Source organism: Diceros bicornis, chromosome 13, assembly GCF_020826845.1.
Source record: "Diceros bicornis minor isolate mBicDic1 chromosome 13, mDicBic1.mat.cur, whole genome shotgun sequence".
Lineage (NCBI taxonomy): Eukaryota > Metazoa > Chordata > Mammalia > Perissodactyla > Rhinocerotidae > Diceros > Diceros bicornis.
Window position 1 is genome coordinate 36,907,823 of NC_080752.1, and position 15,756 is coordinate 36,923,578.

The 15,756-nt window shown below is 51.7% G+C and overlaps 1 protein-coding gene across 3 annotated transcripts in view; it reads right to left on the reverse strand.

Annotated features, from left to right (window-relative positions):
- TMCO4 (transmembrane and coiled-coil domains 4) overlaps window positions 1-15,756 on the reverse strand; it is a 100,379-nt gene that overhangs the window by 11,282 nt on the left and 73,341 nt on the right. For all 3 annotated transcript variants that reach the window (XM_058553079.1, XM_058553078.1, XM_058553077.1), the window contains 2 exons: window positions 7,797-7,914; window positions 188-305 (listed from right to left, as the gene is read on the reverse strand). In XM_058553079.1, the coding sequence (XP_058409062.1) occupies window positions 188-305; window positions 7,797-7,914 (236 nt within the window). The remainder of the gene's footprint in view (window positions 1-187; window positions 306-7,796; window positions 7,915-15,756) is intronic.

Here is a 15,756-nt window from a genome sequence, read left to right on the forward strand (position 1 = left end):
TGTGTGTATAGGGCCTGGTGACAAAGCCCAGCACAAAGATGGTGCCTGTAAATAGGAGTTACCCCTTCCCAAGCAAATTCTTATGATCCCCCTCCCGCGGGGCACAACGGGCCGGGGTCGCTGGGCTGGAGTGACGCGGCGTCCCCACTGCAAAGCCAGAGCCCCAGGAGGGACAGGGGATACTCACGACGGAGGACAGGTCCACGTTCTCCACCCTCCTGTCCTGCAGCAGCACGGGCTGCAGGCCGGCGACGCGGAGCTGCACCGAGGACGTGCGGTACACGAAACTCAGCAGCCAGTCCCCCCTGCGGTGGGAGAAGGGGGCAGCCGTCAGCCTCGGGGGCCCGAGCACAGGGACGGCCCGCCCGGCCCCAGGGAAGCCTGGTGGGACGGGCGCTTCTGTGGGAATCCAGGGCCCCGACTGCACCCGCGGAGGGACACGGTGGCAGCAGCTGCTGACACTTTGGGAGCGCCACCCGGGGCCACGGGAGCTCCAGGAAGGCTGTGTGTCTTGCTCCCTGCTGGGACCCTGAGCTGAGGACAGCGCCTGGCAAGCCCCGGGTGAGTATGGGTTGAATGAATGAATGAGGACACGGGACGCAGTTCTCCACAAGTCGGCATGTTGCTCAGGAGAGCTGCTCTCAGCTCGGGGTGGGGGTGGGGTTCCCAGCTCCCTCGGGTGGCTGGCCCAGGGCTCCTGGGAAAAGAAAGAAAGGCAGCAGGGGGTCCTCCTGCGGGGGTGGACCATGGGGAGCTGGTGGCCACCACGCTCTGGGGTCTAGGTCCCCCGCCTGTCTGTGAGCTGGAGCGACCAGCTCTGCCTTCTGTGTCAGGCCCGGCCCAGCCTGCGGGTCTCCCTGCCCTCGCCATCTCGGAGGAGGCGAGCGTGGCCCCCCAGGCAGGTCCCCGCCCTGGGACACTCCTCCACTTCCATGGGCTGGGAACCCCACTCCCTGCACCCCACCCCCAGCCAAACATACCCCTCCACTATCGAGAGAAAATCTCCTGGGCCCTCTTCAGGTGCAATGAGCGCCGTCCACGGAAGACACGGTTGAACCCCTGAACTCTGTCCTGGGGTTAAGCGGGGCCTCGCCACTCGGCAAGTCCAGCACGTGAACGTTTCTGTTCTTCCCTCTGCATCCAGGACTTAAATCCAACTTAGCACAACTGGCCGTCTTTTATTTAGACCAATTCCGACTCCGGTTTGCGTGGCAACTTGAGTCCATTATTTTTGTGCGCTTATTTGAAAGAAGGGCCCCCTCACTGCCACGTGGCGGGGGGTGCAGGCTGAGAGCCAGGAGTCCCCGCCTGCCCATGTGACCTGCTGTGTGACCACAGGCAAGTCCCCCGAGCCGTCTGGGACCTGGGGTGTGGGGGTGCTCTCCAGGATCCCTCTCTGGTTTCTGGCCACATGGGCACCTGTGTGCTTGCCACCCCGGAAGCCCCTAGAAGGATGGGGGCCCAGAGTTAGGGGCCCTCTACGGATCCTCTGCTGTGAACCAAACTGAGTTCATCAGCCCGTCCTTTTCCACTATCATCCGCCCAGTCCTCAAGCAGAAACCAGGATGTGGTGCCATGTCTTAGGCACCCCGTCCCCTGTGGCCAGCTTACCAAAGTCCTGTTGATTCTTATCACCCCCGCCCACCACGCCTGTCCCTTCTGCTCCAGCCCTCAGTTCAGGCGACTCCCCCACCCCCCATACCTGTCCTGCCTGCTCCGGCCCTCAGATCAGGTATCCCCCCGCCCCCCACACCTATCCCTTCTGGGGGCTCCAGCCCTCAGATCAGGCGACGCCCCCCCTGCCCCCCACACCTGTCCTGTCTGCTACAGCCCTCAGATCAGGCGACCCCCTGCCCCCAACACCTGTCCCTTCTGGGGGCTCCAGCCCTCAGATCAGGTATGCCCCCCTGCCCCACATGGACGAACACAGTGGCCTCCTCCCCGCTCTCCCTGCTCCCGGCCTCGCCTCCCTCGAGCCACTGCGGCCTTCCTTAAGCACCCATCTGACCAAGGCTCTCCCCTCTTAGAAGCTGGCCATGACTCCCACAGCCTACAGGTTTTCTCTTTTAGAAAATTCCTAACTCTCTCCAGAGAGCGATGCTTGCAAGTCCCAGTGATTATCTTAACATTGAGGGCCCAAGCAGCACTGTCTCTAGGAACGAGGGCTAAGGGGAGAAGAAGGGAGATTAACTCAGGATGTTGTACTGAACTAATCATAAGACTTGTGTGCATCAAATCCTGGGTGTGAGGGTGGTCGGTGAACATTTCTGGTGTAGATAATTACAAATGAGCAGTCAGCAGCGTCCCTTCCAAATGATTTCCGACACAATTATGACAACACTCTACTTAAAATGTTAATTGCACTTATTTACACACATTTAGGGAAAGAACAGGAGTGTATGTTTGAAGGTTCCGTATCCCCTTAACTGTGCTGGGCCAACCACAGGGCCTTTGCTGGCATTCAAGACCCTTCTCTCTCTGGCATCTGCCTCTCTCGCCTGGGGTGGGCCCTGAGCCCACGCTCGGGACCACACAGAGCCAGGTTCAAGTCCCGCCTCGTCAATGACTAGCTGTGTGACCTTAGGCAAGTCGCTTGACCCCTCTGAGCCTCAGTCTCCTCACTGCCTTACCTCCCAGGATGGGTGGGGCGTACACTGAGATGGCACACCACGCACCCGTGCTCACACACTGAGTGCTCAGGAAGCATCGGGCACAATTATCCCCCCGCCCAGGGCCCTCGTGTGGTGTGGCCTCTCTTGCTTGGCCTGATCTTCCAGTCTCGGATGGGCTCTATCCATCCTTTCAAAATTCAGCTGGGACGTCACCTCCCCCAGGGAGTGCCCCTGAGCCCCCCATCCCATCGTGTGCCTGGTAAATGCTCCTTTTGTGACGTTCGTCACGTGTCCTCCGTGTGTCAGATCCTGGGTCTTTTTCCTTTTCTGGGCGGAGAGCTCCCTGAGGGCAGGACTGCGCCTCAGTCCTGTGTCCTGTATCCTGAGCCGACTCAGGAAGTCCCCGGGGGGGACCAGCAGGCCACGCCTTCGTGGCCCTCCGGGACAGGCTGATGCACAATTCCATCACTGAGCCCTTCCTTCACTGCCACGGGGCCCGTCCAAGGCCGTGCCCCGGCTACTCACAGGCCTGAAGCCACTCGAGGGCCGGGGACCTCCCTGCTCCTCCTGTCATCATCCCGTCCCCGCACGGTACCTGGAGCAGAGACCACAAGGAGTCCCCCGGGGGCCTCAGAATGAAACCCTCTCACTGTGGAGTGACACAGGCCTGCCTGAGTTCACATCCCGGCTGTGCTGTGTGACCCTGGCGAGGCACTTGACCCTCTCTGAGCTTCAGTTTCCTCGCGGTACCATATGGAGCAGTACAACTCTCCCTGGCCAGCTTCCAGGGGTTCGTGAAAGCCCAAGTAAGTGAACCGCTTTGCAAAGACCTTTACTAATGTACGTTATGAATTTATAAGTGTATATAGCTTGGTAGTGTTGGCCTGAAGCTGCCCGCCCCCTCGCTCCACCGCCCGTGTTTAAGTAGGTTTACAGCAACTAAAACGCCTTTGGGGGCCAAGAATATGAATTCCGTGGTTGGTGCTTAATTTAACCAAGAAACTACAGCTATTATTTTGGTCTGTACATTCCTTCCCTCTTCTCTCTTTCCTCTCTCCTCTCCTTCTCTCATTCCTCCTCCTCTCTCCAGAGAGATGGCTCAGGATCGCACAAAATAATTGAAAACCAAGCTTATTAGTCCCAGGTTCTCCACAGGACAGATGGGTTTAATATGAGTTTGCTGCTTTCATATGGCACACATGCAGTTTCAAGTCTTTCCCTGCGCTGTTTATGAAAAACACCAAAAAATCATGTGCTATGTGACTATGCCCAGTAATAATTATAACCACTATCGTTCATCGGGCACCAGCTAAGTGCCAGCCTTTTCCTACACAATCGCGTTTAACCTCCCCAAAACCCCTGCGCGGGCGGGACTGTCACTCCCGTTTTACAGGTGGGATACTGAGATTCCGAGCTGTTCGCCCAAAGTCAACCGATAGGCAGGCAGATGGCGGAGCCAAGATTTTAGCCGAGGACGGTCTGACATCAAAGTTTTGTCCACTCTTTTTCTTGTTTTTTAAACTATCCTTACTTTAAAAAATCAAATTACAGTCTCTTTTATGCCCTACTTCCAATCCCTGTCCACTCCTTAGGGGTGGGCACTGTTATCACTTTCTTAGGGTCCTTCTGGACCTTCCTGTGCATTTGCAGACATATAGACACATATACGCACACGCAGAAACTTTTTCCCTCATAAGTGGGATCATAGTATGCATTATTACACTTACTATTTTCCCTCTTAACTATTCCCCTACTTATGGTCATTCAGGTTGTTTTAAATTTTTAATTATAAATTAAGCTGCCATGATCCCCTCTGTACATCCATCTCTGGGCATGTGTGTGTCTGGTACAGCAGGATCACAGAAGTCAGAATTTCTGGGATCAGAAAATGGGCACATTAAAAATTTTGATAGATATTGCCCATCGTCCTCCAAAAAGGATTTACTGAATTCACTGCCACCAACACTATGAACGACAGTGCTCATTTCTCCACATCTTCACTGACACTGTATGTTATTCATGTTTCAGATGTTTGATAATCTCATGGGTGATAAATAGAATCTTACTGATTTTAATCTGCATTTGTTTCATTAATGATGAGGTTGGGCATCTTTTCAAAAGTTTATTGACTATTTGTATTTATTCTGTGAGTTTATGTGTAGGTATCCTTTGGCCATTTTTTTTTTTGTGAGGAAGATTAGCCCTGAGCTAACATCTATTGCCAATCCTCCTCTTTTTGCTGAGGAAGATTGGCCCTGGGCTAACATCCGTGCACATCTTCCTCTACTTTATATGGGACACCAGCACAGCACGGCTTGACAAGCGGTGCATTGGTCCGTGCCTGGGATCCGAACCTGCAAACCCTAGGCCACAGAAGAGGAGCATGCACACTTGACCGCTATGCCACTGGGCTGGCCCCTTCTTTAGCCATTTTTATATTAGATTTTTTTGTTATTGATTTGCATGAGCTCTTTATATATTATGACTCTTTGTCTTTTGTTTCTTTGTTCTTTCTACCCTATGCTGATTCTAAGAACTCAGTTTAGAGCATGAGTGATAGAGCCAAACTGATTGGGTGACCTCCTGAGTCCTGGTTAATGCCCTCTATCCATGGCTAAAAACTGTCTTTTTCTTTAGCTCTGAACCACAGCTATTGCTGTGGGCTATAGCATCAAAATGATAGAGACTTTCCAAATCTGTTCCACTCAGTTTTGGGTCCTACTTAGGATGGTGGGCTTAGATCAAAATTAAAGTTAACTGGCCTCCTGACTTAACCTCTCTGAGCCTCAGTTTCCTCACTTGTAAAATGGGATTAAAAATACTAACACCATAGGGTTTTGGGGAGGAATAAAGGGGATAATGACAACAAAGAGATGGTCTGGCAGGTGGTTAGAGTCTAAGACTTGTTATATCCTCCCCTCCCTCCGTTGCTGTATCATTGCATTTTTAGGTTTTCCCCCCATAACTGTCTATTTCCACACGTGCCCTTCCCACCAGACGGGACCTCTCTCCTCGTGTCCTCTTGTATCCCCATGCCCAGCACAGGGTCTCAGCACAGCATGTTGGATGATGCTGAGTTCCCCCCAACCTCAGGCTGCAGCCTCTTCTCCTCCCACCCTGAAATACTTCCCTTAGAATCGGGAATCCTGTGCTTTTCTCTTTCTCTACGTTTTGCCTTCAAATGATCTCACCCCTGCCCCTGGCTTCGGCTGAAGCTGACGATCCCCTGGCCCTCGCTGCAGTTCTCATTTCTCCGAGTTCTAGGGCTGTTTTCCCAGCCGCCTGCTGGAAACCTCATGTCCATAACCCAGTGACTCAGCCATTGCCCCAAGTCCTAGCTCCTTTTTCTTCTTTAATTGTTATTTTTTAAGTTGTGTTAACAGAGCCCTACAACTAGTCACCCAACCTCACTGTTTCTTTATTATTATTTTTTTTGTGTGAGGAAGATCAGCCCTGAGCTAACATCCATGCTAATCCTCCTCTTTTTGCTGAGGAAGACCGGCTCTGAGCTAACATCTATTGCCAATCCTCCTCCTTTTTTTTCCCCCAAAGCCCCAGTAGATAGTTGTATGTCACAGTTGCACATGCTTCTACTTGCTGTATGTGGGACGTGGCCTCAGCATGGCCTGGCAAGCGGTGCGTCGGTGTGCGCCCGGGGATCCGAACCCGGGCCACCAGTAGCGGAGCGCGCGCACTTAACCGCTAAGCCACGGGCTGGCCCCCAACCTCACTGTTTCTTAAACTCCAAACTTGTCCTTCAGATCTGGGCTTAGAACGTCACCTTCTCATCAGTACCCTGCACTTTTGTATCTGTGACTGCAAAATATGGGTCCCTTATTCCAAATCCTTGAGGGCCTGTTATGTTTCAGAATTCAGAGTAATGTTTGGATTTCAGGAAGATAATCTGGCTTGTAGCCTGTGTATCACATAACACCCCTGCGAGGTGGCGCAGGGTGGCGCCCCCAAGTCAGAGAGCCCTAAGCCCAGTGGGAGGAGTGAAGCCTAGACATCTCTCTCATCAGCCCAGGGCGAGCTTGTCACTCAGTGAGTTTGCCCCACACCTGGAGAACAGCCTTTGGTTTCACAGCTTCCGGATTCTGGCGTTGCAGACAAGCTTCCGTGTGCCTGACGGGAGGTGCCTGTTTTCCCGACTATTGTCCCCACTGGACACCAGGTTCCACGGGCTGGGGCTTGTTCCCTACTGTAGCCCCCGCACGGTGCCCGGCACGAGGTTGGTGCTCACTCAGAGTTTGTTGAATGAATATCTCAAGTGATTGATGATGAAGATGATGATAAATAGTATCACCATCTGTCATTCACAGAGCACCATATGCAACTCTGCAACTATCATTGCAACCCCAGGGGAATTACGACTATTACCCCTCCTTTACTGATGGGGAAACTGAGGCCAGCATTAAGATGCAGGTCTGTGCGACTATAAATCATGTGCTCTTAAACACTGTCACCCATCCTTCGCTTCATTTGGAGGCTGAAGAGGCCGGGCATCTTCTCAGGCTCATCTCCTGCGCTCTCAGTGGTGGGCTTCATCTTCTTTTCTTCCCCAAAGTCTGGGGCACAGCCTTGGCTGAAAGCCCTCAAGTCCTTCTCAAACCCCAGCTGGCGCTGCCTCCTTCCAGCCCTGCAGCCACCAGCCTTCGCAGGCGACCCCACCTCTTGCCAGAGGGCCTGTCGCCTGGTGTGGGGACTGGCTCCCCCACTGATGTCAGCTTCCTGCTCTATCACCCTGCCCCGCCCCACAACAGTGCTCTGAGAGCCCAGCCTAGTCACCCCCCACCCTCTTCCTGCACTGCCAACTAACAAATAGATGAGCTCCTTAGTTGGCACTTAAAAACATCCTTTTGGGGCCCAATCTTTGTGCCACTCACCCACGTCCCCCTGCCCCCAGATCATGGTGACCTGGCCTCTCTTCTCATCCTGGAAGCTGCTCTGACGCCCGACACAGGAAGCCCTTTTCAAGACCATCATCCTATGGGGCTGAATGCTTCCCAGGTCAGAACACCTGGCCTGGGCCTTGCTCCTCACGGAGTCAGTGTCCCACTGGTCCCTGGGATCCTCCAGGACAGGGGCCAGGCCTCAGACATCTGCGTCCCTAGCACAGGGCCTGGGCACACTAGGTGCTCAGTAAGTATTGTTGCCTCCCCCTGGCACGAGGTCTGGACATACCTGCAGTAGCCGTTGATGATCCTCCCAGATACCACCTTCCGGAAAGGCTCCCAGTGCTTGGCTTCTCCCTCCACGGGCGCACCCAGCAGCACGACGTCCTCGATGATCCCTTGGCAATCTGGTGAGAGACGCCGGAAAAGGCTGTCAGTGTCCCTGGCCACAGTGGGTCCTGGGGGGGACTCTCCAACAGCGGTGGAGGAGATGGATGTCACACACCTGCACACACATGTGCATGTGCACACACATGCTCATGCACACACATGCGAAAATATGCACTCATCTGCTCATGCACACATGTGCAAACATGCACTCATCTGCTCATGCACACATGTGCAAACATGCACTCATCTGCTCATGCACACACATGTGCAAACATGCACTCATATGCTCATGCATACATGCAAACACATGCGCACAAACATGCAAACACATATGCTCATGTACACACACATACACACATAGTAACAGGGGCTTCCATTTACTGAGTTCCAGGCCGAGAGTCAGGCCCCTTGTGTGCCTGATCTATTCCTGCAAAGCACCATTATCCCCATTTTATTTTATTTTATTTATTTAGTTTTTTGTGTGAGGAGATCAGCCCTGTACTAACATCTGCCAATCCTCCTCTTTTTTTTTTTTTTTTTGCTAAGGAAGACTGGCCCTGGGCTAACATCCGTGCCCATCTTCCTCCACTTTATATGGGACGCCACCACAGCATGGCTTGCCAAGCAGTGTGTCGGTGCGCGCCCAGGATCCGAACCGGCAAACCCCGGGCCGCCGCAGCAGAGCGTGTGCACTTAACCGCTGGCGCCACCGGGCCAGCCCCCTATTATCCCCATTTTAGAGACAAGGAAAACCAAAGACATTTTCAAGATCACATGGCTAGTAAGTGACACAGCCCAGGCTGGGACCCAGGTCAATTTCCACCAACCATGAAGCTCACAACTGGCCGTGGACTTGATGGGACATCTTCCTTTAGAAGAGACTGACAGCCCCTGGATCAGCACACTCGCCAGGTGGGAGACACCACCGCCGTCCTCGGCAACAGTTCCCTGGGGCCTGCGCGGCATGGCGGGAAGGTGGGAGTGAAGAGGAGAAGGGCGAATGGGTCCCAGGACAGAGTACACACATCAGCTGCACTAATGGTTCAGAAGTAGTTTGGGCCAGGGCTATTCAAAGTGCGGTCCCCGAACCAGGGCTGGCCCACGGACTGTTTGTCCTGTAAGCACAGAAACAGAGAGGAAGCGTTTCTTTGATCTCGTCGCAGACTGGAAACCAACAGTTCACAGAAGGGCGTGCAGACCACACTTTGAGACGCTCTGCTCTAGACTAATGAGCGGGGCGTGTGCACCCCTCACTCTGTCACTCTCTACCCCCTTACTCCACTGTATTTCTCCTGTCATGTATCACTTGTTATGTCTGTCTCCTCCTCTAACACGTAGGCTCAATGAGGGCGGGCTGCCTTATTCACGGCTGTATGGGCCTCGAACGGTGTCTGGCATATACTTGGTGCTCAATAAAGATTTGAATGAATGGTTGAGTAAATAGACTGCCTTCCCTCAGGAAGGCCTTTACATGTGCTTTGTGACTGCAAAGCCCTGGGTTCAAAACCCTGCTTAGTGACTTCTGAGCTATGGGACTTGAGCCAAGTCACTTAACTTCTCCAAGCCTACAATCAGATGATACTGACCTTGAGGATCTTTATGAGGATTAAGTCACCGTGTGGGGAAAAACCCAGCATAGTGAACGCCCTGGAAGTTAGTGTGCCCCCTCCCTGCCCTGCGCCCCCGCCTTCCCACATGTAGCTCTTTCTTATGATTCTGAGTTCCTGCTTGTCTTGGGAAGCTGCGTGCCTCGTGTCATTCCTAGGGAATGGGCCCAGGAAGGACAGCTCTGCCATTCTTTTGCTGAGTGACACAGGACAGGTGGCTTCCTCGCTCTGGGCTCTGGTTTCTAACCAGAGCACGTCTAACTGCTTTCCATTTGGGCTTCCATGTCAGAGTTTGTCTGTATAAAGGGTTCCAGGCTAACGAGAGCTTGAGAACCCCGGTAGTAACAAGCAACCTGAGTGCTCCTCTGGTTCTGATGTTAAAGATTCTGCGGCACAGAATTCTGATTTCACTCCTTCTGCTTCCAGGGAGATGATAATCTGGCAGAAAGATGTAAAGCTTCAGTAGACTGGTGGTTTGTGCTGATGGCAAGGATGACTCAGATACCCCTCGAGGTAAGGGTATTTCAGGTGCTTACGCTGCTGGCAAGGCTGTAGAGAAGGAGATTTTATTCTAACCCCTTCCCTTGACAGATGAGGAAACTGAGTCTAAGAGAGGATGGGGCGTGCCCAACATCACACAGGTGGTGAGAATAAAGCTGGGACCAGAACCCAGACTGCACGGAGAGCTGCCGGGTCCCTGGGGCCATGCTCTCTGCTGTGTGCAGTAACAGCATGAAGCAAAGTGATCGCATGTGGTTATCATTCTCCCTCAGCGCCAAACGGTTGTGGACCCCGGGGCCAACGACTGAGCTCGGCAGCTCTCTCTGGGGCCGTCACTCAGGGCGCCTGCTCCGCCCCACAGAATCTCCCTGAAGAGCTGGGACCCTGCTGACGCCTGGAGGGCTGGGACCCCTTGTGGCCAGTAGCGGTAATGCAGCATCCCCGATCTGGTTGCCCCAGCAACTGCTAGGATCCTGGAAGTGGCCATTGAATGGGAAAGCTGTCACGAATGGCAAAAAGGTGGTTGCCTGTGACCCTGAACGGAGACCAGTGGTTGAACCTCATGAAACAGTCCGGAGCACAGCCAAATCAAGTGTGTGTGTGGGGGGGGGCGGCGAGCTGGAAACACGTTTACACATCTCTGAAGAAGCCTGGCTGGCAATGCCTTACTAGACCTCGTCCCCTTTTGTCCTCAGGTGGTTGCCACACTCAGACATGCTCCTCTTATGTTTTCAAGAGGATTTGCTCTGTGCCAGGCTGCAAACCTGGACACAAGCCACGGGGCCGGCTCTCGGTGATGCACAGCGGGTGTTAGCTGAGGGCAGTCGGCGAGAATCACTTTAGACCCGCCCAAGGTGGAATCCTGTGTGCAGGTCATCACCACCGGACTGTTCCCGGGATCAGGAGGGTGGAGGAGGGGAAACTGGGTCAGGAAAAAGAAGGCCCTGCCGCTGTGGTAGATGCTGGAAAGGAAAACATCAAAATGCACTGTTGGGTCCAAAACCTTATCAGAAGATTTCGGCCTTCCAGGTAAAATACAGGAAATCCTCACTTAGGTACCACTTTTAGCATCAAGTAGGCCCCCTTCCACAGGCACAGACGACCCTTCACATCATGAGGAGAATTCAGCGCAGAGTGCTCCCACTTTTCAAGACCAACAAAAGAAACCGAATTTAACATTTTACTAAGAACTCATTAGAGAAGACCTCACCACCTCTTCATTGCAGAGACAATAAATGTTTGCTGAAACACGTCTGGATTTATTTGTATGACTACCCAGCAACTTTTCTTCTTGTGAATCTTTAAGGTATTGAGATAGTTTGATAGCTTTATAAATAGTCAGACTTCCAATGTAAAAGAGGGCAGGGATCCCACGTGCACTCAGTCACCTTCAAGTGCAGCAGTAGGACAGGTGCAGCTTTCAGGCTTGGGTTTATCACTTTTTAAACAGTTCTCTGTATGTTCTTTTTCTTTTTTTTTTGTGAGGAAGATCAGCCCTGAGCTGACATCCATGCTAATCCTCCTCTTTGCTGAGGAAGACTGGCTCTGAGCTAACATCTATTGCCAATCCTCCTCCTTTTCTTGCCCCAAAGCCCCAGTAGATAGTTGTATGTCATAGCTGCACATCCTTCTAGTTGCTGTATGTGGGACGTGGCCTCAGCATGGCCGGACAAGCAGTGTGTTGGTGCGCGCCCGGGATCCGAACTCGGGCCGCCAGTAGCGGAGCGTGCGCACTTAACCGCTAAGCCATGGGGTCGGCCCCTCTCTGTATGTTCTTAATATCCTACTTGTACTGTTACAGCTGGAGGCCCTTCATCCTGTCATAACTTTGGCTTTAAGGAGGCTCCAAACCTCCAGGAGTTAAAAAAGATGAGCTTTATGGTGACGGCTTTTCCCCTCCACTTTTAGTTCGTTTTGTCACTCGTGTGCTGTGAAAAACGTCTCTTTCCCAACTTTCTTTGCTTCTATCTCTTATTTTCATTTTTAACACAGGAGCCAAAGGGCAAGTGTTACAATGCAAGTCACAGGCACGAGGCATCTTTTGGGGGTGATGGAAAGTTCTAACACTGGGTCGTGGTGATGGGTGTACAACACTCTACATTCACTACAAATTATTGAATCGCACACTTAAGAGGGGGGGATTCTGTGGTATGTAAATTACACCTCAGGACAGTCAGATCATCTCACCCCTGTGCTCAAAACCCGCCCTCCCTGGAGTCAAAGTCATTGCGATGGCCCTCGAAGCCTCATGTGACCTTCCCCATGCCTCTCCCTTGCTCACTCCGCTCCAGCCATGGTGGCCTTGCTGTTCCAGAACATTCCAGGCCCTTGCTGATCCCTCTTCCGAATGCTCTTCCCTCCGACTTCCACATGCCTCCCTCCCTCCTACCCCCCAAGGGTAGGCAAACGAAACCCCCACCCCGACCAGGCGCCCCATCTCCCTTCCCTGATTTCTTTCTCTCCATAGCACTTAGGGCCATCTGACTCACTGCCTCTCTAACTTTCATAAATCTCACTTATTGTGTTTCCTACTAGCATGTGAGCGCCCCAAGGGCTGAGGCTGCCCTTTTTTGTGTTCACTAGCGAATCCCCAGTGCCTAGAACAGTGCCTGGCACAGACGCTGTGCTCAGTAAATATTTGTGGAGTGAATGAAAGCAAGCAATGAGACTCAGCAGTAGGAATCCTTCAGGTTGAGAACACACGCAAAGCAGTTCTCTTTTTCTTTTCTTCTTTTCTTCCTGGCACACCTTCATCCCAGCAGCTATAGTTGGGGGCATCTCTGAAGACTGGATAAAAGCAAATGAAGAAAGTACTTGCTGAAAGTAAATGGCAGAGTATTTAACCACTGTTCTCAGCTCTTCGACTGCTCGTTTCCGGAGCTTTGTTCTCTGGCTCTGATGCTACTGTGGACGACTGCAGTCTGCAGTGGGTGAGAATAATGAATGGTCCTTCCAAAGCTAGCACTGCCGCAGTCTCCTCCCCCGGCTTCAGACAATGTGACCCAAAGGCTCATGGTGACCCTCCCGAGAGGTACTTGACATCAGCCGTATTAATAGAATCTCTGGGGCCTAGCCTACATGATAAGAAGGCTCAGGGTCTCCAGACCCTTCAGCTGATTCAGGGTGCAGCTCAGCGGTGCCCAACCTCTGGGCGCAGAGATCCAGGGCGACTCTGAGGCCTAAGAAACTGCACAAGTATAAACCACTGTCGGCCAATTACATGCCTCAGGTCTCACACATCAGGTGTCATGATATTAAGACCACATGCAGATATGGTTGCGACTCACCGATTTCCTGGATTCAGGTATCTTTTGGTCTTTACCTATTTTCTCAACCAGGAGACACTGAATGGTGCCTACCACAGGCAGATCTGTGAAAACGTTTGCCATTAGAAAGGGCCCATGTGTAGGAAAGGTTGGGAATTGCCAGTCCAGGGGAAGTGGCCTGACCTTTGGCACCACAGACACCTGTGTTCGAATCCTGGTTTTGCCATTGTGGGAACTGAGGTCAATGATTTAACAACTTGAATATTCAGCTTCCTCCTCTGTGAAATGGAGATGATAGAATAATGCTGATTTCCCAGGGCTGGAGTGAGGTATGCGTCCAGGGCAGCGTCTGGCACTTGTCGTGGTGTCTGCTCCACTGTTACTCCCACACAGACTACCAGTTTGGCGACTAGGTAGAAACAGTGTGCATGACACACTGTCTTTGGAGATGGCCCGGCCATTTATAGTCAACGTATCTGTTTCCAGCCAGCTGCTAATTGCAGGCACCATTTTAGGAGCTCAGCAGTGGTGGGAAGTGGTGACAACTGGCAGAGGGCATCGGTCCCCTTCAGAGCAGAGCCTCTGGAGAGGAGCAGCTGCAGAGCTGTAAACTAGGGTTAAACACTCCGTCGTTTACTTAAAAAATTTTTTTAAATTATGGTAAAATATACGTAACATAAAATTCACCGTCTTAACCACCTGTAAGTGTACAGTTCAGCAGTGTTAAGTATATTCATATTGTTGCACAACCATCCTCACTTAGTTTTCTCAATCAGAATTCAGATAAAGCAGTATATATCTCATCAGTGGCTCTTATCGTGCTTCCAGTGTTCACCACTAGACTCCTGGTACGACACTTGTACCACCTGGCACTCCTTGCAGTCTGGAGATGTCTTAGCTTTTCAAAAAAATCAAGAACTAAGAATGGACAGCTTCTTCACAATAGCAAACTTCCATTTACACTATAGCCTTGGTCTTGAAAATCGTATATAGAGTTTTTGTAAAACTAAACATTCTTAAAATGTACCAAGCAGGGCCAGCTCTTTCAAAGAGTCCCCTGGAGATTCCTTTTGTACAGAGAGGGGACCCTTTGTCACTGGGCGTGACCGCTCCTGGCTTTATCTTTGCCATTTTGTCTTTTCCATACAGTGGGCTTTCTTAAAGCGAGGCAGGCCTGTGCAGAGCTTTCTGGGTATTTCCAAACAGCCTCCCGGAGGAGTTACACTGAAATCTCATCCAAGGCTAGAAAGGCGGCATCGCACACTCCCACATGCCCATCACGTTGTCAATAATGAGATTCTCCTGGGCCGCAAAGACCAAAGGATCTCAAGTTTGAGAAGCAAGAAAGGATTTGTTCCCTCCTGGCAGGGGGTCGTGTGTGCAGTGAGTGATAAGCGAGAAGCGGAGGAGGAAATTATCTCCTGAGTGCGGGTCCCGACAACAGACCTGGAAGGAGATGATATGAACTGCATCTAACACAAACAAATCCATTCCAAAGATACACAGGCACGCGCATGATAAACACACAGAGAGAAGCGGCCAAGGGGAGAGGGAGGGAGACGGATAGCTGGGCAGAAAGGGAGGCGGAGAAAGAAGAAAGGGAGGCTTTGGCTGGCCCGCTCATCCCCCGGGGCAATGAGGTTCCCACCGGAAAGAATTGCTTCAGGCAGCCTGTTTGGATATAGTATAAGGATTTGGGATGAAGTCTTTCGGGAACGAGTAAGGCTTCATCTCCCCCTTTTGATTCCATCTCTTTTATTTGGCCAAGCAAAGTGGTAAGGCTATTACTAGCATCCCAGAACCCTGGAAATTGATCTGCATGCTTGACCTCTCCTCCCTCCCACCAGGGGCCTAAAGCCGGGTCTGTCTGAGGACAAAGCAACTGGTGGATGCAATTCCATGGGAGGGAAATAAATCACATCAAATGTGAAGTCTGCTATCATGGAGATGAAAGAGCCAGCTGACCGGACGACAGTCTGTTCAGCATTTCAGCTGCTATCTAGTGACAGCCCAGAAATAGTTTTCAGCCAAGTGGGAGTTTAGGGACTCAAGGGTCAGGATGTTTAAACGTATCTGCATGGGCTTATTGACAAACTCGTCTGCTTTGGTCCCATCTTGCAAACATCACGGGCAGTGACGTTGGTCTAACTTCACAGGGGCTGGGAATGAAATTGGAGAGAGAGATCTTGCTGCTGCAAAGGTTTTTTTTTAAAAACAAAGTTCTGGAATTCTATTCCTTAATCCTTCTCCTTCTTTATCATCATTATCATCACAGCTCACTTCAGGATACACTAAGTGCTTTATATGTATATTATTTCATTTATTCCTCAAAATGATCCTAGGAGGTAAGCATGATTACTCTCATGTTATGATGGGAAAAGCTTGCCTCAGAGATACTAAGTAATTTGTCCAAGGTCACACAGTAAGTGACATAGTGGAATTTGGCTATTTCTACATTTTCTCTTCTACTCTTCTATCCCACTTC